The following is a 22,860-nucleotide window of genomic DNA, read 5'->3' on the forward strand; positions in this document are numbered from 1 at the left end:
CCCAGAGAAAGGAGGAAGAGGACAAGCAGGAGAAACTGGACACCACACACTCAAAGGCAAGTTAGAAAGTCTGCATGGCCACAGCCGGACAACAATGGGAAAGAAGTTTCGACAGGCACAGTGGAGCCGGCCTGGAAGGCCCCTGCCCACCAGCTGAGAACTCTGTGTTCTGTTCACAGGTAATAGGGAGCCATGGACAGTGTTTGAGCAGAGGCATGACAGAAGCTGGTCCAGAAGCTGTGTGCAGGGGGAGGAGGAACCCGCCAGCTCTGCCAACACAGCCTCCTCCAGGAGGCCGGACACACCTGTCACAGGCACACTCAGGAGAAACTCCCCTCTCTCTGCAGGCAGGACACAGGATTCTCAAAGGAGCATCCTGCATGCCTGGCCGTACAATTAAGTGTGGGGGTGTCTGGGAATGGATTAAAGTGAAAGTCGTAAATCAATACCATGTCTTTCTCTAAACGATCTGGCTACTGACTCCGCACTGGCCCCTTGGTGGGTATAGTTGTTTAGTTTAAAAGCAGCCAAACTCTTACTGAAATTAAGTGTCATCCCCGCTAAATGAAGACCACATGAACAAGCCAACATCAACATCTAATCAGGCTTGAAGAAGGGCGCGGAGGGAGGGGCGGGCCTGGGTGAAGATGGCAGGTGCCGGGAGAAGGGTCCAGCCAGAGCCCCTGAGCAGCAGGGTCGGCGCTGAGGGAAGGCAGAGGGCTGCCCGGCACCCATCCGAGGAGGGCCTCAGCTGTTAGCGGCACCTGGTGTCCTGCTGGTCAGCATCCCGTGCCCTTTCAGGAGGGAGGGAGAGACAAACCGACCTGTGTGCCCACAAGCCTCATCAGGACGACAGCTCCCCCATCAACTGCACGCGGATTTCTAGGCCTCGGCTCTTCCCAGCAAGCAGGCGGCCTCCACGGGGACCCTGCTGTCCCACTCTCCCTCTCAGCGGCCTGATTCTGTTCATCAGCTGTTTCCGCAGCAGAGCCAGCGGATGGCGAGGACCAGGGGAGAACAGGTTGGTCTGGAAGCCCTACTGAGCAAACCGGCTCAACCAGCAGCTCCCGGGAAGCAGAGACAGGACGGGTCCAGCGTCTGAAGGATGCAGCAAACGCAGACTGCCACCGACTCTGCGCAGGGGGAGGCTGGGCGGGGAGGTCAAGGCCACACTCTGTGCTAACACACGATGTCCACCTACAGACGATCCAGAATGGGGGGACCGAGTGGGAATGTCGGTCAGCCTTAGAGCAGCGGCGTGGCAGTGAGGAGCCCAGGTGCTGGAGCCAGACTCCTGGCCACTGACTGACTGTGTGACCTCGGCCGAGTAGCTGAAGCTCCTCTATAAAGAGGCACCCAGGCCAAGGGCTCAGAACAGCACCTGTTACTGAACAGCAAGGATCGACTTGCAGTCATTGCTATATCTGACCTAGACTCTCGCTGCTACGTGTCTGATGTTGGGGGTACCCATGTACCTAGAAGAAATGAAACCATTCCCTCCCTGTTCTTTCCTGGCTTTCCCGTGAAGTGGCTTTCGACTCATACCCCTAAAGAATTAAGGGAGCGCCTGGGTGGCTCCATTGGTTAAGCATCGACTCTTGATTTCGGCTCAGGTCGTGATCTCAGGGCCGTGAGATGGAGCCCTGCGTCAGGCTCCGTGCTTGGCGTGGAGTCTGCTGGAGATTCTCTCTCCTTCTCCCTCTGCCCCTCCCCCTGCTTGTGTGTGCATACACTCTCTTCAAAATACATAAATCTTAGGAAAAACAAAAAAAAAGAACAAAAGAGGCACCAAATCAAGTTTTAAGATATTAACAACGAACAGACACCCCGAACTATTCAAAGTGCCTTCTCTTCCAGCTCCTCCTGGGCCAGGATAAACAAAGATCCACTTTGCCGAAGGAAGCCAGGATGTGCACACCAGCGACTGTGCAAGCCTGTGGTGAGGAGACCATTAACAGCAGCGAGCAAGAATGCCAGATCTCCTTAAGGGTTAGTAGGTGAGGAAATTGCTAATATCACACTAACAAGGGGGATTCCTGCTGGTTAGCAGGATTGAGTTCACTGTGGGGAAGGGATCTGTCATTCCTGCAGCCGACGACCACGCGGGGAGACGCCTCTCCGCGGACCCAGAGGACAGGGCAGCAGGAGCACAGGGATGGGAGTGGCAGCTGTCCTGCTATTTTTCATGCCACCGAAAGGCCAGGGGACTGGGGGCCATACAGAATAGGCAGACATGGCAACTTTTTCATCCAGACCTGGCGATGGAAGCACCAGATTCCACACCGGTGGGAGACTGTACTGGCCCGGAGCCCATGCCGCCAATCTCGCTGCCTTCTAGGTCTTACAACCCATCTGTGTGTGCACCTGACGATTTACAAAACCTTCCACATCATGGGTCCTCTAAGCTGCAGGGAAGAGCTACGAGGTGACCTTGCAAAGATGCTCCTTATTTTACAAGGGGGAGCCTGAGGTTCAGAGAAATTAACTTCCCCTAAGTCCCAGCCATGAAGCAGGAAACCCGCCAAGGGCTCCTGCCTCCAAATCCCGAACTCAGAAGGAGACACTCCAACAGATGGTAGTGGGGGGAAGCGGGGGTGGGGAGACAAGGCTCCTGTCCAGTCGTATCCATGGCGGGGAAGGACAGGAGACTCCCACAACGACGGCATCACCCATCCCAGGCTGGGGAGTGCTACGGACCAGACACCCGTCCCTGCCTTTCTTTCCCACAGGGGCGACACTGCTCCTGTTTTCCCAAAGAAGAAAGAGCCATTGAGAGATTCGCCCCTTGGCTCGCAGGAGGCTGACCACAGTCCATGCCCTCGGGGAGAGAAATACATTACGGCAAATGCAGAGACCGAGGTCTCTGTAGAAGGAGAGCTCCCAGAAGGGACAAACGCTTCACGGCCATGTGGAAGATGAGCAGAAGTTCGGCAGAGTCCCTGTGGGACAGACCCCACCCTGTGGAGAAAGGGGCGCTTCCCAGACAGGAGTGAAGAGCAGAGCAGAGGGGGGCCCCAACAGGACCCCACCGTGGCCTGAGGGTCCCCATAGAACCCCGTGTGTCTCGCACAGACTTCAGACTCCAGCCCACAGGTGATGAACCATCGCCAAATGGTTCTGAGCAGGACAATTCCTGCAGACCCGCCTTCAGACCCCGCCTTCAGACAGAGGAGCTGGGCCGCCATGCAGAAGACGGGGAGAGTGTGGTCCAGCCAAGGGCACGGCCACCGTGCAGGGGGCTCCTGCGACAGGGTGTGCGCTGACAGGATATGGCCCTCCTCACTGGGTAGGGGTTCACAGGAGACACGCATTTGAGCAGTATTTGAGAGGCCCCATCAGTAGGGGTGACTGATGCGGGGTCAGTAAGGTGACCCTGAGGTTTCTGGCTTCCATTCCTGCACGGATAAGATGCCTGCAGGGAGATAAGCAAATGTGAGGAGAAAAACAAACTCGGGAAGAGGGTTCATAGCAAAGAGAAGAGACTGTGGGAATGACGAAGTCCATTTTTGACATACTGAAATGAAGGTGCCTCTGGGACATCCAAGGAGGGGTGTCAGGACGTATGGGTCTCAAACTCTAAAGAGAAGTTTATAAAAATCAAATATGGCCTTATTTACAGCCAGTGCTGTATACTGTCCAGCAGAGTTCCCAGGCTGAAGAAAGGCACCATCAGGGACACAGAGGACGTGGCCCGGACCGACGTTTGGCAACACGGGGCCCAGCAGCACGTCCTTGGAGGACATCTGAGCCCGGAGTAAGTGGGCTGCAGACTCGTGCTGGTTCTGACAACACAGCCACAGCACATCCAAGCTCTGGACAGAATCCCAGATTCCCCCCTTCCCAGCCCTGTGACTCAGGACAAGCGAGTCAGCCTCTCTGGGCCTTGGTTTCCTCATCTGTAAAATGGGACCATGACCATGCCTATGCGCGGGGCTGCCAAGAGGACCAAGTCACGTGACACCCTCCCCCCCGCCCCGGAAGCTCTTTGCTGGAGCCTAACACCGTGACACACACACAGCACAGTCTTTATCCAAATTTGGTCATTACTGATAAGGACAACAGCAGTGTCATTAGTTTGAGTGAGTTACTTCCCTTCTGGGAACTTTATCTGTAAAGCAAGGGTAAGACTTGCTTTTTATGGGGTTCCTGGAGACTTAAATTAGAGGACAGTGGACATGAACATGGACTTAACTAGGAAGTACCCCTAAGGAACGGATCGGGCCGCTCCACAGGGGTCTGAGGGGTCCCGCCACAAGAAGCTCAGGTCCTCAGTGAACCGAGCTGCACATCCCCGTCCTTGAGCACGTGGCTCAGGATCCAAAGAGGAAACAGCCACACACTACAGCCTGCGGGATGTGCTGAGCGCAAGACATCACAGAACAGTGTGCTACTCAATTAAAAGGGCCGAAATTGGACTTACGTTACACTATGGATGGTTCCTGAAAACAGCATACTTAGTGAAATACGTCAGAGAAAGGCAAATGTTGTAGGAGATTGTGCTTAAAGGAGGATTCTGGGAAAGGCAAAATCGTAGAGATAGTGGGCAGAATAGAGGCTACCAGGGTCCAAGCGAAAAGAGGTGGTTATTGTTTAGTGGGCACAGGGCTCACGGTGGGGACCATGAGAAGGTTTTGGATATAGAGAGTGCTGATGGGCACAGAATTGTGAACACCTTTAAGATTTTATTTATTTGTCAGAGAGAGCGAGCACAAACAGAGGGAGCAGCAGGCAGAGGGAGAAGCAGGCTCCTCGCTGGGCAAAGAGTCCGATGTGGGACTCGATCCCAGAACCCTGGGATCATGACCTAAGCAGATGCTTAACGGACTAAGCCACCCAGGCGTCCTGAGAATTATGAACATATTTAATGCCACTGAGTTGTACACTTACAAATGGTTAACATGATAAGGATTACAGATACTTAAAAATCCACAGAAGTCCTCAAAACGAGGAGTGGCTGCTCAGCTACTAATGGCAGAAACCTGAACAAATGGGTCTCCAAAGACTGGCCAGCATCACAGCAACAAGTGGGGTTCTTCCTAACCTCCTGGTGTGATGGAGAAATACTGCCACTTCGGGCACTCAGCGAGTCACGCAAGAATCTGGGGGCTGGGCTGGGCAATATTCAAATGCTCCTGTGGAAACACAATTAAATTATTTCTTACTCTTGAGCACAAACAGCTGTGATCAAGACAGCTTCTTTCAAAGCAAAAGGGCATTTGGCTTTCATGATAATTGATTCTTCCTAACTCCTCTGCTGATGGGGAATGTGTTTAGCAGTCCTGCTCCAGTTTTAAACTCATTTCCGAATTGCTCGCCTTAGGAGCAGAACCAAAGCTTCTCATACAGAATGACCTTCCAGTCCAGTATAGGTTCAGGGGAAACATAAATGCATTTTCTCAAGTGCGGGCAGGACTTTAGTAGGTACTAAGTGAACCAGATTCTCATGAGGTGTGATTTACTGTCCCTAGTTGGGACCCTTGAGTCTCCGGACACACTGACCTTCTTGCTATTCCTTGAACCTGCAAAGCCCATTCCTGCCCCAGGGCCTTTGCACTTACTGCCCCACTGCGGGTTTGGGTATCTTCCTCCAGACATTCACATGGTCCTCCCTCTCTTCCATATTCACATCTCTTGCGATTCAAAGGCCTCCATAATGCAGAGGGCTTTTCCAACACTCCATACAAAGTAGCACCCACCCCCTCTCCCCTGGCACAATCTATCCTATTTTCTGCTCTGTCTTCCTGCAGAGAATTCACACGTGATACACTATGTAAATGGCCTCCTCCCCTACCTCCAATTCCAACCACCAGAATGAAACTCCAGGCAGACAAGGGCTTTGTTTTGTAGACTTCTGTGTCCCCAGCACCTAAAAGAATACTGATTCATAAAAGGAGTCAATACATTTTTTTTTTAATGAATACAAGAAAAAAAATTAGGTTCTGCTCTCGGCACACCATTCCTCATATCGATGAGAGTGAGTCACCACAGTTCCTCTAAGAAAGCAGTGATTTGTTCTTCCTCTGGCTGAGAAGACAGCTGTAACCCAGCCATCACATGCTGCTCAAGCCAAACCAAGTGTTCTCTGAAGTTCAATAAAGTCCCCCCTCTTTAGAGAAAACAAGAAATGTTTTAGCAAACATTCAGTGTTTGAATGAGTACCTGATTTTTGCTATATCCATACAAAGGAATATTATTTGGGAATAAAAAGAAATGAAGTGCTGATCCATGCCACAACATAAATGAAGCTTGTAAACATGATGTGAAATCAAAGAAGCCAGAATAAAAGGCTGTGTGTCATAGGGTGCCATTTCTAGGAAGTGTCCAGAACAGACAAATCCATAAAGACAGAAAGTAGATTAGGGGTTGTCTAGGGCTGGGGGCCTCAGGGGAGAGACTGAGAAATGCTGGCTAAGGGGCATAATTTCTTTTTGGGGTGATGAAAATGCTCTAAACCTTACTGGGGTAACGGTTGCCCAACACTAGGAACAGACTAAACACCGATGAATTACGTCCCCGAAACAGGTGAGTTGTAGGGTATGGGAATTAAGTATCCATCAAGTCACTACCAAAACAAGCCCGTATCCATCAAGTCACTACCAAAACAAGCCCGGACAAATCAAGTTTGTTGCAACATGATTTCACACGCATGGCCTAAAAAAGATAGAACGTACTCATGCATCCAGGTCTGATACAAATTTCTAAATTAAACACAAAGTGTACCCCTAAATAAATTCAATGGAAAGCTGTTTGTGTCAGAGAAGACCTTGTTATTTCACTGAAACCCTAGCACTGACCACCTTGCCCCAGGGTTCTCTTAATTTCGTCGCACGCACACTCAGGATGATACTCCGCATCGTGACCACCAGGATGGTCCAGGTGCCAACCCGTCAGAGGAGCCGCTGGAATTAACCAGAACAGGCCCCGTCCCAGCAGCAGCAAACAGCTCCACCCGCACCCAGGGAGAACGGCTGTGCAGCGCCCTGCCCTCGACCCCAAGCTCCACCCACCAAACCCACTTTCTGCCCCTTCCTGCTGTCCAGACTGCTGCCCAGTTCAGTCATCTGTCCCTGCTCTCATGGCAATCCGTTACAGACAGAGGATGAACTTTTCTTTCTCTGCGGTGACAATCACGGAGGAAGACTTGGGGCCAGCTCCAGCAGACAAACACCACTACAGACAGTGAATCCGTTCACTGCTCGCAGGCAGGGGGTGGCCCTCGGACAGCCTGGAACACGCTTGGGTGACTGCACTAGGATCAAATGGAAACACCAAATTTTAAAAATTCTTCCAGAGGATTCTCCGACCCTGGAAAGCACACTTATAAATTCCAAGAGTGCCATGGAAACCCTTCTGAGAAGCCTTCATCTACAGATGAAGGAAAAAAAGTAACTGACTCCCAAAGCTGATGAGGTCTTTAATAGCAAAATTTGACCCCGTGCCAGCTCCCCAGTGTCCCTTCCTAGTTAGGAAGGAGGGGAAGGGGCGCACGGGTGGCACAGTCAGTTGAGCATCTGACCCTTGATTTTGGCTCAGGTTGTGATCTCAGGGTCCTAGGATCAAGCCCCGCACTGGGCTCTGTGCTCAACCGGGAGTCTGCTTGAGATTCTCTCTCTCCCTCTCTCCCAATCTCTCTCTCTCTCTCTCTCCCACTGCCCCTCCCCCCACCAACTCTAAAATAAGTAAACCTTTAAAAAAAGACAAGGAGGGGAAAGAACTATGATTTATGGAGCACAACCCTCGTGCGACAGGCGTTGCTCAGTGCTTTGCAGGCATAGATATACCATGAGATGCATCTGCCAGCACGACATCCCAGTTTTACTGGGATTAACAAAGGCCAATGGGGTAAGAAACTTGTGCCATCATTCAGGCGGCAAACAGAAAGACAGGATTTGAGCAGATGGTTTCCTGGCCCCCACTAGAGCACCTCAGTCAAGGGGTGGAATCCTTCCAACCCTGCTACAAGTCTAACACTCTGATCCTATGCTGGGAGTCAGAACAGGGACACCTCCACCCCATGAGGTCCCCAACCCGACCTCCAAACCCTGTGAGTGTATTACCCTTGCACGGCAAAGGGGGCTCTGCCCGGTCTTTCAATCACAGGCTCTGACCAACCACCTCTGAGCACATCTGGACACAAGCACACACACAGCTTCAGGTCCAGGCTGCTCTAGCTTCCGGGAGGCTATGCCATGTTTCTACAGCAGGGATCCATCCCCTGGTCTTTTCACAGCCAGGAATCCAGTCTTTGGCCACAAGGACAGCTGTCTGTCCCCTCTCCCACACCAAAGGTCCAGCAAGATGCTTCTCCCCTTCACCCCTTCTAGAAGGCTCCCCTTCTAGAAGCTACAAAAGGTTCCAAAGGTGAGGAAGTAACAGAACAGCAGGTACCAGACTCAAGCCCAGCCTGGCTCTCCACACACCAGAGCCCAGAGCATTCCTCCTTCCCGGCATCCCCTCGGCGAAACCTCACTGGGTTTCACTGCTGGATGCACATGTGGTTATCAACGAAGATTAATTTTCTCAGTCACTCAACAAAAGTCCACTGAGCACAGGCTGTCACGCGGACAGACTGCAAAGTCACTTGAGTGCGACAAAGGGAGGGGTGAGGTGCCCAAGAATGCAGGAAGGGACAAAATGACCTGTTGGGGGCTGGAGAGGCCTCCCTGAGGAAGTGAGGTTTGCACTGAAATCTACAAGAAGACACTGGCCATTAAAAGGGCTTCCACGAAGCAGGGTGGTTTCTCGGGGTATTGACCTGTGTTTGCACAATGCTTTGAAACCCAAAAGAAGGTACAGAAATGGTACCGATGAATATAAACACCACTTTGTGGCTTACAAAGTATCTTTTCATGCGTCACCCCAGATTTGACAACAGCACCAGTGACACAAGAAGTATGATGCTCTCCCTTTTATAAACCAGGAAGCGGAGATGAACGGAACGGTTACACCTTCCAACAAGAAGACTCAGAACCCAACTCTCCTAAGTCCTCACTGAGGGCTCTAACCGCACAGCACTGCTTTCCCAGGGAAACAAAAAAGTGCAGGAACAGGGACTGGCTGGTGATCATGTTGGGAACAAAAGACGTGCAAACCACAGCAGGTATCTGCCGCTGTGTTCCCCGCTACACGCGCAGGTGCCGTGAGGCAAGGCCAGCAGGCTGGACCCACCTTCCCCTTCCACCAGAAACCTGCAACCAAGCAGCCCCAGTTGGAACCAAACCAACCCTGGGCTCACACAGAACTTCTCTCCACTTTGTCTGCAAAGTGGGGGAGGGTGGCCCATATCCCCTCCCCTCTCCTCTTCTTCTTCCAGATGGCACCTGCTCAGACACCGGGATCATTGGTAGACAAAAAGCAGGACGATCAGCCTGTGCTTGCTTCTGGAGAGTATAAACTTCCCTCTTGCCCAGATGGTTCCAGGGATCAGAGGATAACATGGGAATCCCCGCCCAGGCAGCTGGATGGGTGAGGGAAAGGATCAGGGCCGGAATCAGAGGGCCGCCTGGGTTTGGTCCGGGCTCCCTCGCTTGCTTCTTTTTTGTAGGCTACAGGCAAGGCACGTGGGGTTGATGGAACAGGCCCCCAGTGATGTCCAGCACTGACTCCCGGAACCTGGGACTATTACTGCATGTGGCAAAAAGGACACTGCAGATGTGATTAAGAATCACAAGATGGGAAGACTGTCCTGCACAATGGCCTCCAGGACCATCAGCTAATGACTCCATGTGGTTTTAAACAAGTCTGGGATAACTGGTTACAGCAGCAACAGCAGACAGAATAGGAGAGAAACTGAAGCTTGAGTAAGACAGACCACGGAGGGGACAGACCAGGGTCCCCACGGCTTTGGGCAAAGGGGCACATCCTGAACGAGCAAAGAAAGAAGGCGGTGAGAGACCCCAAAACCACGGCTACCCGTGACTGCAGTTCCTTCCAACTCAGAAGGACCCCCCGAGCAAACCAGAATTCACCCTCATTCCCCATCAGTGGAAACTCCCAGAAGCGGTATGAAGAAAACAAAAAAGCAAACACTGCGCAGTGGCCTCCCCCAGGCCTCACTCTACAGCGGTGGGAGGTACTGGGCATCCGAAGACCCAGGTCCTCCTCCTGTGTGGGCCTCACTGTCCCCTCGGGAACACCCAATGGACAGACGGAGAAGCCGCAATCCCAGTACCCCCCAAACAACGAAGCACGTGCCAGGATTCCGTGGCCTTTAAGTGTGGGAGAGACCGGATTTAAAGAACTCTGCTCAAAGTCACTCAGGAAAAACTCCTGGAGTCTGCAGTGATGGTCAGGCGGGAAGTGAGGCACTTGGGGCCCAGAGGGAGCTGTGAGGGGATGTGCTCCCTCAAGGCTGCAAGTCCTCCCTGGGCCATGACATCCTCAGCTGGGCGGGGCGGGGGGGTGTCATCCGGCTGCAGCGGCTGCTAATCCCGGGTTCCATCTCAGCAGCCCGCACGGCTGCCCTGTCTCCCCAGACTGGGCTAGATCTCCAGTTACACACTTCCTAACCTCTTGTCCCTCGCCTAATAACTTAGTTATTCGTGTGCTTATCTCATCCATGGCCAAATGCCAGCACCAGAGGAAGATTCAGATGTTGACGAAGCGTGCGGTGCTCAGGAAATACCTGCAGGATGGAGGAAGGAGCCAACGCACGTTCGTCCTGCTGGAGGACAGCAAGCAGTCCACTCGGCTCAGTCCTGACGAGTCACCCACATACATGCCACCCCATATCCAGGACGACGTCACACTGAAGTTACAGCCGTTCAGAACCCCAAGCCCAGTCCTCGGAAGTGCAGTACAAGGCACCCCTGGGCCCTGGCACGGGCAAGTTCAGTCAGGAAGGCTCTATGACAGGAGGCAGCCTGGTAACCCACCGCGAGGGCATGCTCTGCCTCCTGACACGCCCCCCCGCCGGAGACCCCTGGCTTATCGGTTCCCACCCAGACATACCCCTTCCAGAAAAGGAAACCCATCTATTTAAAGATCCAGCACCAAGAAGGCACACATTATTCAAAACAAGGAAAAATCTTGAAACCCTTGTGTACCATGGGTGGGAATTTTAAATGATACAACCATTATGGAAGATAATATGAAACATTAAAAATAGAATTGCCATACGATGCAGCCCTCCCACATCTGGGTATAGATCCAAAAGAATTCAAAGCAGGATCTCAAAGATATTTGCACGTTCATGCTCACTGTGGCATTATTCGCAACAGCCAAAAGGGAGAAGAGACCCAAGTGTCCATCAACAGAAGGACGAATAAAGAAAACGCGTTAATTATACACATACAATTGACTACTGCACGGTCTCATAAAGGAAGGAAATCCTGTCACACGCCACAGCACAGATGAACCTCCAGGATATTATGCGAAATGAATCAAGCCAGTCACAAAATGACAAATACAGTAGGATTCCATTTATGAGGTATCTAAGCAGCCAGAATCAGAGAGACCAGAGTGTAAAGGTGGTTGCCAAGGGCTGGGGGAAGAGGGAAAGGGAACTGGCATTTCATACAGAGTTTGTTTTACAAGAAGAAGAAGTTTTAGAAAGACCCGTGGCATGATGGGAATGACACTACCGAACTCCACATTTAAAAATGGTTTAAACATCAGTTTAAAAATCTTGAAAGCACATTACAAAAGGAGAAAAAAAAAAAAAAAAGGACATCCAGAACAGGTAACAAGAATTTTAAAAGAAAATCTATACAGTCAGAGAACAAATGAGAAATTGGGGGGGGGGGGGGGGGAGAAGAAGAAGAAGAACACATATTCAGTGTAGTCGACCCCGCAGTGGGGAACTGAGGAAGAAGGAGGGGCCCATACACCTGCTGCAGCCCCAGGCCTGAGGCTGAACATGGTCCCCCTCAGGCCAGTCACTCCCCCTTCCATGGACTTCTCTCTATCTGCACTGTCCCATCCCCTATCCCATGCAGAGCTCCCTAGAGATCAGGGAGAGGGGCACATGAAAGGCTTGGCAAGGCCCCCAGATGTAAGACGCCGCGATCCTTCTCACGGCTGCTTCTTGGAGGACCAGCCCTCTGCCCCGGGAGGCCCGCATCTTCGCATCTGCACGAGCATTCAGCCACCTAAACCCCGAAGTGTCCTGCCCAGCGCTGGCTTGGCACCATTCCACATACAAAGAAAGTCAGGAATAGTCCTTTACACAGAAATCCCAGGCCTTGGTTCTCGATGACTGTAATTACAGCCAAAACAGCTCTTTTGAAAGGGAGAGAGGCAGAGAAAACAGCAGCCTGGACCGAGCAGTGAATTGGGGGTTTTGGGGGAAAACACACACCCAGAGTGCTTGCTGCTGCAGCGTTCTGTCTACACAAGGGCCCGGCCAGCCAGACTGAAGCAGCTTTCTGGCCAACGCAGTTCTCCCTCTAACTGAACGAGCCGCTTGCTCATTAAGCACTGGAAGCAGGTCACAGGGACGGGAGCCCCTGGCACACGGCCACGCGGGCTAACAGATGACGGGGCAGAGGAGACAGGGCCACTCCAGCCCCGCGGGTCCCCAGCTCCCAGGGCGTGACCAGTTCTAGCAGACACCCCAGCTTTGGGGAGAGGTTTTCTACACAGGTATACTCTGTTCCTTCTACGAAATGGTGTTTCTGCTGTGGACTTCCTCACTAGGGAAGTCCCACATCCCAACCCTTTGGTTCACCAACTGGGCGCACCATCACCCAAACCCACGTCCAAGAGGCGGGCCACAGAGGAGGCAGCGCCTTGCTGGATGCGAGTCCCAGCTCCGCCTCCTGATGGCAACTTGACCTAGAACCACTTATTGAACCTCCCCAAAACTCTTGTCTCCTCACCTACAACACGTGATAACATCCTCATCTCGTCTAGAGTAGTGGCAAATAATAGATAAAAAGTTATTTCTATCCTAAAAGGCCAATTGAAGCACCTGACACACAGTATTACTCCTGACAGCTAATATTAACAGAGATATGACTCTAATTATGAAAAGGGTATTTTTTCAACATATTTCCTGTATCTTAGCTGAATAGGAAGGAAAGAGGGACGTTCTTGGTGAAACGCCAAGGACGGCCAGCCCCAGGTCCAGGCCTGACGGCTGCAACAGTGCCAAGCCCGGCGAGAGCAGTAGGCCCCCAGCATGGGGAAGCCCCACCCGACACCCCCCAGCCAAGGCCGCTGCACTCCCTACCTGAGCGGGAAGGCCGAGGAAGAAAAGAGGAGAGGCCTGGAGACGTACTGAATGGCAAGCCTGACGCCACAGGGACGAAGGATCTCACGTGGCCTCTTGAGACCGAGTGGGGAACTACACTCAGGCCACACACCCACCACTTCCCGGACCCTGGGACTCCTCACCACCCTTCCAAGCTTCAGTTTGACCTAAAAAACGAGGGTAACAAGACCCCTATACCACAGCTTGCTGTGAATGTGGAGTGAACCCATGTGAAAGGGCTTGAAGCAACTCACTCCCACATCCATGAGAAAGGGCACTGCTGTTTTTCATAGTTTCAACAAATTCAACTTAAAAAAAAAAAATGCCGAAGGACTGGGAGGATCAAGGCAGTGAAAGGTTATTTTGATATTTTTATTTAATTATTATTATTACTTACTATTATCACTTAACTTTTTTTTATATTCAGTTAGCCACTGTGTGTAGTACATTAGTTTTTGATGAAGTATTCGATGACTCATCAGCTACACACAACACCCAACACTCATCACAACACGTGTCCGCTTCCTTTTTGTAAAGCAGGCTCCACACCCAGCAAGGAGCCCAACACAGAGCTTGAACTCATGACTCTGAGATCAAGATTTGAGTTGAGATCAAGAGTCAGATGCCTCATCGACTGAGATACCCAGGTGCCCCAAAAAAGTAATTTTAATAAGCTAATGAACTACTCAGAGAAACAGGAGCAAACATACTAATTTTCTTCCCCAAATTGCTGTCATTGAGCTGAGATTTCTGTGGATGGGATGAATTGGCAGGAAGTAAAACTGGCAGGAAGCCAACTGACGTGCCCAACATCTACTATAGGTTTTCTATTTACCTAGTAGATTCTTCTGGAGACAAAGAGCCCAAACCAGGCTGCATCCGAGATGGCTGATCCCACCACCTCCAACACCCACTTTCTCCAAGAAGTCCTACAATTCCACTCAACCAATCCCCATCCTCCCTTCGAAATGTACAACTTTAAAGTAGCTTCTATTTCAATGCAGAGCAGATGGACAAATTCCTTCACTGTGCTCAGAAGACAACTTAATTCTTGTTCAATCTCTGCTCTGTGCACCAGAGTCAAAAAACAACAGTCCAGAATGTTTACCAGATGCTGCTAGAAGATCCCCAAAATTCCAGAAGAGAATGTACACATTTTCAAAGCCTAAAGCAACTGACCACGGAAATTTTGCTGAAATCCCACAATTTGTCCTTAAAAATTCAAGTCGACCTTCTTATATACCACAATAAATCGTTTCACTTCTTAAATGTTTTGAGCCAATTAACAACTAATTATCAAACATTTTCCCTAAAATCTGAATAAACAAAGATCCTTCGCCATTCTCGCTCAGTCCCCAGGAGACCCCACACATCCTCAAGGTATGTGCATCTCGGTTCCAGAAGCAACAGGCCAGGAGATGGGGGGGAGAAGAGCGCCCCTCCCACCATCACACCCATCTTAACCTTGGCCTTTAAATCAAGATCAACCACCCAGCTCAGAATGGCTTCCCTGGAGGGTAGAGGGAGCTGGGGTTTGCAGTGGGTGTAGCCGTCCACTCTGATTCCCCCAGCACCATCTACAGGGCCGACAGTGAAGACGCTGGGGCTCGGACCCCTCACAGCCCCTCTCCAGCCACTCACCCGGATCCGGCGCATGGCAGCCACGATCTCCACTCGGCTGTTCGGTCTCGGCACATCCAGGCTTCCGACGTACTGCAGGGAGGAAGCAAGCACTCGGTGAGAAAAGGACAGCAAGGGTCCCCGGTCACAGAATGTTAGCAGAAGGACATCCAGCTGAGCTCCCTATTTTGCAAAGGAGGAAAGAGCCAAAGGGGTGTCTTGTTCGGGGATGACTCCTAAAGTTATAAAAAGCCCCTGAACAAGAAAGCCCTGCTTCCTCTCCCACCCTGCTCTTGATCAGAAGTGAAACAGATCCCAATGTGCCACCGAGCAGCCTCCTAAACCAGACAGACTGGGATCAACCTCCCACCACTGTCTTTGGGGCGAGGTACTTTGCCCGGCCTCATTGGTAAAATGGCATTTCGGGAAAAATCCAACGAGAGAAGGTATAAATCTCCTACACAAATACACTTTACTTATATTAAAGTCCCACACACACACAAAAAAAGAGAAATATATGCTTTTTTTCAATGAATGGCACTTCAGTGAGTTAGCCCTGAATGTTACAGAGACCTCAGACACTTGACTAAGTTCCCAACTGGAGGAAAGGAACATCCTAATTATATTTTATTTAAAAATGTAATCTTCTGAAACAATTTTTTAATCTAAAACTTTTGAGTTATTTTTAAGACCCAATGACATTCAGGTTAATGTTTAATATACGGATACTTCCTCCCAGTACACTATTCAAATAAAGCAGAAATACACAGAGCAAAAGAATAAAGCCCTCCCCCCACTCTCCTTGATAGTTTAACATTCATCTCTGTGTGTACTGATGGACAGATACATTCACAGACACAAAGGAATCTGTTTTATGTAAAAAAGGCACACTCTTCATATTGTTCTGTATGTTGGGTTTTTTGTTTTTTGTTTTTTGTTTTTTTTTTTTTTTTTTTACTCTAAATACAACTTGGGCATTTTTGTCGCCACGTTACCCGCGAAGGCTCACGGACTGGCAGACACCTCCCCTCTCACTAGTAACCACACTAAGTCCACGACCCCATCATCGACAGACCCCAGAGCTCATCCAAGACACTCTGTAGGCTGGACTTGGATGAGTAGGATTGCTAGATCAGAAGTAGAGAAATATCTTGAGATCCGTCCTCAGTAGGAGGAAACAAATCAAGAGGGAGGACATTTTTTAAGCAAGAGATAACCTGTTTCTCACACAGCCATACTGACCTATTGGGTCCGCCTTCCCTTTTAACATTCAAATGATAGAAAATAGCCTGGGGGATGTCCTAGGAATGTACAGCCCCCAGATAACTTAGAAGTCTACCTAAGCAAAGACTGCATTGATAGATGCTAAGAGGACAGTCATCCCCTATTTCCTGTGGTCACAGGAAGGGAAGGTTCTTTCTGAAATTTGGAGCAGGTGGGTCTGGGCTTGGACTGGGTCCTGCACTCGCTCTGTCTCAAGATCGAGACCCTGATGGACTGGAGTCCGTTGTAGAGGTGCTCATGCTTCATGCGTGACATGGAGGTCCTGAGGCCATACCTGCACGTACGGCAGTATTGATTTCCGGCCTGGTTTTGCCCCAAGGAGTGGGCTCTGTGACCTTCCCCTGCTCCCCTGGTACCGTGCTTCTGCGTTGTGACTCACATTGTTAGCGTGACTCTCTAGCTTGTGACGAGGTGTGGAACCATACCTTGGGTTTCCTTTTCATCGCCATCATTTCTAGGGCAAACGGGACAGGGCCTTCCCACGCTACTTTGGAAAGTTGGCTCCCAGGCCTGGACCTCGTCCACCTGCTGAGCTAACAACCTTTCCAGATCCGCACTTCTGTCACCTCCTGCAGCCATCAGGCGAAAGCCTGCCTTTAGCCAAAGGCTGACGCACCATGATGGGTTCTCGCTCAGAGAAGGCATCCCCTTTATCTGCCTCTCCTGCAAGACCCAGGGTGTCGAGGCTCCTGTGACAGCAGAGGCAGGCTGGCTCCATGCCTGAAAATCAAAGCAGTCGTTTCCAGAAGGGAAACTCGTGTTCTTTCTCCTCCCCACCCGCCGCACTGTGCTCCTCACCTAGGTTTCTCCACCTTGATTAACAGCCCCCAGAATACCCATGAGTCGGGTCATTCAAGCCTGAAACCTGAGGGGTCATCCTGGAACGAGCTCCTCCCTTCCCCCCTCCCACACTGCCGCTACCTCATCCCACGGAACCCTTCCTTCTGGCTTCGTCTGTGCAGTGTCCCCTCCACTGTCCCCAGGGCCCCTCCAAACCGCTCCCCACGAGGCGTCAGAGTGCGCCCTCTCCGGCACAAACCCGCTTGCCTCGCCCTCTTCAGACCCCCACACCCGCTGCCAACCGCTGTGAAGAGGCCCGCCAGAGCCCTCAGCGCGGCTCCCGCTGCCCTCCTACGGAGGCCTCCCGCAAGGCCCCCCAGGTCCCTCGCCGAGCACTCACACATGGCCACGTACAGGACTTCCTCGTCACTGGTGACTCACGTCCACCTGACCGGAATCCTCCCAGAAGGAACACACACCCCCCGCCCCGCGCTCCAAGAAGGGGCAGGAGAGGCCTGAGCCCGGGCCTCTGACTGGTGTTCCGATGGCAGAGGCCACGGCCCCCTTCCTCCCGTCGGCCTTCCCGGCTATGCGATCCCCTCACTGTGGCTCTAGGAACTTCCCTAATTTCCATGTCAGCACCTGAGCTGGACCCAAGCCAGACGCTCTTCCAGCAGCACCGCAGCTCCCAGCTTACCAGGACGTGAAGTACATCAGCCCTTCCTGCCGGCCGGCGCTTAGCCACCTGGCACTGGGGAGGACTTCGGTTCGGATTCTGTAGGAATCCCTGCTGGGGGGCATCTCACAGGGCTGCTATTCAGAACATCTACCACGCAGCTTAAAGAGAGAATAAAGGGGTTTTAAAATATCCAGGCCTACTTCTTGTTCATGAGCATCCGGGGAGGGGGGGAGGGGGGAAGCCTAGAAGGAAGATGCAATTTGTAGCGGGCAATCAAGATACGCGATCACCTGTGTTGGTCTTATCTGCGGCTTCATCTTCCAGATAAGCAGGAGGCGGCTGCAAACCAGGTTAAACCTTAGGACTTCAGATATTTTTTGTGAGTTTCTAGATGACCTCAGCCCTGGTGCTAGATTAACACCTCCCAAAATTACATTCATTTTCTTGTTTCCACGTTCAGGAGATTAACTCCGAGAGACACGGATAGACTGCTCGGTGCGCAGGGTCTCCTGGGGCGCGACCCACGACACTAAACAGCCCTGAGACCTGACAGCCACCGTGGACTGGCTAGACGTTGTGCCATTGCCTTCTTCAGGAGCGCCCTTTAGTTTACAAGGTTTCTGCCAACTGTTTCCAGACACCAAGAAAAAAAAGGATCACACACACAAAACTGATTTTGCGTCAAAAATAAATATCAGGTGATCCTGCCTCCGATAATGCTGGAGGAACTGTACCACCAGACGAGACCTCCGACAAGCAATAAATACGAAGTCTGGGCAAGATTATTAAAAAAACAAACAAAAAAAAACCAAACAAACAAAATGAAACAAAAAAAAAAAAAACTTTGCAGAGAGTGTACAAGGACTGAACTGAAAAACCAGCTAGGATGTTAATTAATCTTAATGTGTAACGTATCAGTATTGACTCAAACGTCCCAAAAGCACCCCCCTAATGCAAGATGCTAAGAGGGAAAACCATGTGTGTACGGAGGGAGGGCGCATGGGGGTGTGGAGGCAGTAAAGGGTATATGGGAACTCTGTCCTTGCCTCCCAACTTTTCTGTAACCCTAAAACATGAAGTCTGTTACTTGAAGTCATAAAAATAAGCTTGAAGGCACTGGAGAGAGACCAAGAACAGGCAGGGCTTGGCAGGGAATCATCCCTGAAAGGAGGCGACTGCCCTACACAAGGCTCGGTTTGCGTCATTTGTATAGAACCACTGGCTGGAGCTGGGGCCCAGGAGCCCAGACAGACAGCCTGGGCGGTCTGGACGCCAGAGATGGGAGAGCCAGAGCAACCGGAAAGTGGGGGGCACAAATCCCCAACAGAAGGGGGTGCTGCAGGGTGACCTCCGGATGTCAATCCAAGCAGGGTCCGTGGGCGACCTCCAAACAACACATGTGCATGGGAGAGTCCAAGGAGCCCAGGAGAAGGCGGCAGCTGTCCACACCAGGAGTGGCAGGTTTGGGATTTAGGACCAGCCACATCCACCATCATGGAGAACGAAAGTGAACACTCTTCCGAGGAGAATAGCTGAATCTTGCGTCATAGGGCTGGTGAAGCCCTACTGCCCGGCCAGCACGGGCAAGGCCATGGGGAAAGGCCACAGGGCCACATTTTCAGGGGCAAAAGGAAAAGGGCCTCCGTAAAGGGGTACAATGTAAAGGTCTCTACATTCTGCCTTCCCAGTTCTGATCTTCTGAAAACCACTCAGTTAACCAGCCTCAGCCCATGGCAGATGCCACATGAGATTGAGGAGGAAGCCACTCCTGCCAGAGAAGGACAAGGAAGCCCAAAGCAGAGAGCAGAACGAAGAGGAAGGGCGAGATCTCCCAGCTTCTGGCCTCCTTGCCTGCATCTGGGCCAACACTCTCCTTTCGGGTCCCAACCCAGCCTGGCCTCTGTTCTGTCCCCCTGCCTACCTTCCAAAACACCCCCCGCCCCCTGGTTTCCTGGCCCTACTGTTTCCTCTTTTCAAAAACACGCCCAAGCAGTTTGATACCCTGCGGGAATCTAGAAACCACCAGTGAGGGCCCGCCTGAACTAGTCCTTTAACCAATCCTGTCCTGATACCTTCTAAAAACTTAGAATCAGGGGCGCCTGGGTGGCTCAGTCGGTTAAGCATCTGTCTTGTTTGCCTTCGGCTCGGGTCATGGTCTCTGGGTCCTGGGATCAAGGTGCATATCAGAGCCCCTGCTCATTGGAGAGTCTGCTTCTCCCTCTCCCTCTGCCCCTCTCCCCTGCTCGTGCTCTCTGCCAAATAAAATCTTTTTAAAAATAAAAACTTAGAATCACAGAAGCAGAGCTCCCTTCCAAAATGAACCTTAGGAAGCACATTCAAGAAGCCGTCACAAAAGAACAGTTAAAGAGGATCGTGTACAAAGTACCTCGCGGGGTGTCCTGCTAGGCCTTCCTACACATCCGCCACTATGACCCGCCCAAATTGCTCTTTTTCCCATTCGCCCTTTGGTTTCCTTCCCAGCATTTTACGTGGTCTGCGGTTACGGGCTGTGCCTCAGCCACATGGTCATCATTGGCCTTCCCCAGGAGAATGGGAGCTCCTGGAGAGCCAGGACCTTGCCCTCTCCATCCCCGTCTCTGTCTCCCCAGCCCTCAGACCATGGCCTGGCCGAGTCAGACTCAAGCATCTGCCCAGTGCAGGAGGGGGCAAGCACAGCCCACACCGCTTAGGGGGCCTGCCCAAGTCACAGGAGGCCCAGGGCAGGGCCGGCCCAGCAGCCCCCTCGCCCCGCTCCAGGCTGGCGCCGCCACTCCAACGGGAAAGTTCTCCCGCGGCCTCAGAATCAGCTCCTGGTGCACAGCTGAGCGTCCCCGCCGAGCAGGATTATGAATGTGACCTGGGTTAAAGTTCTCGCTTCATTTAGCATCGAACAAAGCAGCATTAACGGCAGGCGGTGGCGGCCCCAGATTCCAGGGCGCACACTCAGCCAATGACCTTCTACTAACTGCTCTGGGGGAAGGGAGGAAAAACATCGCCTCAGGGTGTCACCCGCCCCACTTCTAAGGCCTGCTCTGTGGTCCCCAGGTGGGAGATGCACAGGGTGGGGGAGCAAGGGGGTTCGAAGTACCCATAGAGGCATTTATCAGTCTACTCACCCTTGACAGCAATGAGGCAGAAGCCTCAGGGGCAGGGTCCCCCCACCCCTCCTCTCCCTATACACACACACACACTCAACCAGAAAAGCTTCCAAAATGCTTGAAATGCAGCTGCACACCACGTCTTTATTTATTTGTAGTCTAAGAGGAAAGAGGCATTTATATTTCTTCCTCTCTCTCCCAGCCCATCCAAAAAAGGAAGTACTATTTGAGGGCCATCTGATGTGACTGTGTCACTATTGATCAGGAGCTCAGCGGGGGCCGATGAATGTGCCGGAGATCACAGCAGAATCCTTCCTGCTCCTCATGCAAACCGGGCTGGGTGCAAAATCATCATGGTGACTTGTCTTTATGCTAATGCCATGTGCCTCTCTAAAGGGACAGCGGGTCGGACTGAACCATCCAGCAAGCCCATGGAGAGGCTCTTTTGGGTTCTTTTAGTCCATTAGCAAGAGCTTAGCTGGGTTGGCCTCATTATTTCTCTTTATTATAAGGATCTGAGGGATCTAGGCAAAGGGGAGAGAAAAAGCCTAAGACAGGAAAAAATGTTCTGCGCTTTCAACCACCAGCTCCCAAATGAAAGCCTCAGCGCCACGTGAAAATCTGGCTCGCGGGCGAGCGGCGGAGGCCAGGAAGCACGTTCTGCCCTGCCCATCTGGGAGGCTTCCTTGGCCCATGGGTTACTTCTCCTCTGGGGGGATAAAAAAGGACAAGGGGGGGACACGGTGACAGCCATGCGAAACGCGGACCCAGGCTACAGGATAACTAAGTCACCAGCTATAAAACAACCAGGTAAACCAGGAACGGGGAGATGAACAAAAATACCATGAGATTAGAGGAACAGTCAGACCCCAAGGACAGAGCTAAAGTGGCCGTCAAGGGCTATTTGATCCAAACATCCGTTTTACGAAGGTAAAACTGGGCTCAAAGAGAATCGAATCCCAGCTGAGTGGCAGGATCAGAACCAACGTGCGTCTAGCTACTGCACCCCCCGCCCCAGACACAGCAGCGGGGTGAGCACAGTCAGCGCCCCACCAAGGCCTGGTCCACGACATCGAACTCAGATGGGTCTGGATGAAGAGGCCTGTGCACAGGCACCCAAATGGTCACGAGCTCAAAAACAAACCAAGGAAGCACCGCAGGGCAAGGGTAAAAGGACAAGGGCTCACTCTCAGATTCCTCCAAGGACTTTGGGAATGCAACTGTGGAAACACAGAAGACCCTCGAGACGATGCTGGAAAAAGTCTCCTGATTCTCCACATAAAGAACAAAGGCATTCACCTCAGGGCAGCACCAGCATTCTGCATCAGCTGAATTCTAAGTATTTAACTTCTCCAAGCCTTTGTCTTCTCCTTGGAACATAGCCAGTATCTGAACTGCCTCAACGTCCAGGGTGTCCTAGGAATCAAAATTAGATAACACAGACAAAAGTTCCATAGTTTCTAAAATACCACATAACTGGCGCACCTGAGTGGCTCAGTTGGCAAAGCGTCAGCCTTCAGCTCAGGTCATGATCTCGAGGTCCTGGGATCGAGCCCTGCATCAGCCTCTCTGCTCAGGGAGTCTGCTTCTCCCCCTTCCTCTGTGATCTCTCTCCCTCTTGCTATCTCTCAAATAAAATCTTTTATAAATAAAATACCACATAACCATAAAGACAGGATATTCTCTGTCATTATGTTCTTGCTTTATGGGCCAATAAGGTGTTGAAGACACAGAAATTGTAGCTTTACAATAATTGCCTCTTGATCCTCACAGACTAATGACCGGACAAAGCAAAAGTTGATCCAACATGTCATGGAGTCAGTAGAAGGTGGAACCAAGAACTTGGTCCCTCAGGAGCAAACAGGAGTGAGGAGGGGAGGGGTGACCACCAGGAAAGACAGTGTGACTAGGCCACATGGACAGGTGACAAACACCCCCACCCCTGCACCAGGAATGGCCACCACACAGGCTCGCAGAACCTCAGGAGGTGGATGCCGTTTGAGGTAAATACTTCGCCACATCTCCCTCCCAATTGACTGAGCCATGACCTCCCCAGAGGCGGGGAGGCAAGATCTCTAACCCACTCATCATTTACCACCGTCGCAGAATGAAACCCCACAACCTAGCAAAATTTCCAGATAACTGGAGGTACCCCATGGAAATACCCAACTTTTCTCTATTTTGAATGGTCTTGAGTAGAATCTTCC

General features: G+C 51.6%; 1 protein-coding gene across 2 annotated transcripts in view; it reads right to left on the bottom strand.

Annotated features, from left to right (window-relative positions):
• LOC111151138 (carboxyl-terminal PDZ ligand of neuronal nitric oxide synthase protein) overlaps nt 1-22,860 on the bottom strand; it is a 262,208-nt gene that overhangs the window by 175,330 nt on the left and 64,018 nt on the right. For both annotated transcript variants that reach the window (XM_022508925.1, XM_022508926.1), the window contains exon 2: nt 14,834-14,905. In XM_022508925.1, the coding sequence (XP_022364633.1) occupies nt 14,834-14,905 (72 nt within the window). The remainder of the gene's footprint in view (nt 1-14,833; nt 14,906-22,860) is intronic.

The sequence above is a fragment of the Enhydra lutris genome, unplaced genomic scaffold (genome assembly GCF_002288905.1).
Source record: "Enhydra lutris kenyoni isolate GAN:26980312 unplaced genomic scaffold, ASM228890v2 scaffoldscaffold25, whole genome shotgun sequence".
Lineage (NCBI taxonomy): Eukaryota > Metazoa > Chordata > Mammalia > Carnivora > Mustelidae > Enhydra > Enhydra lutris.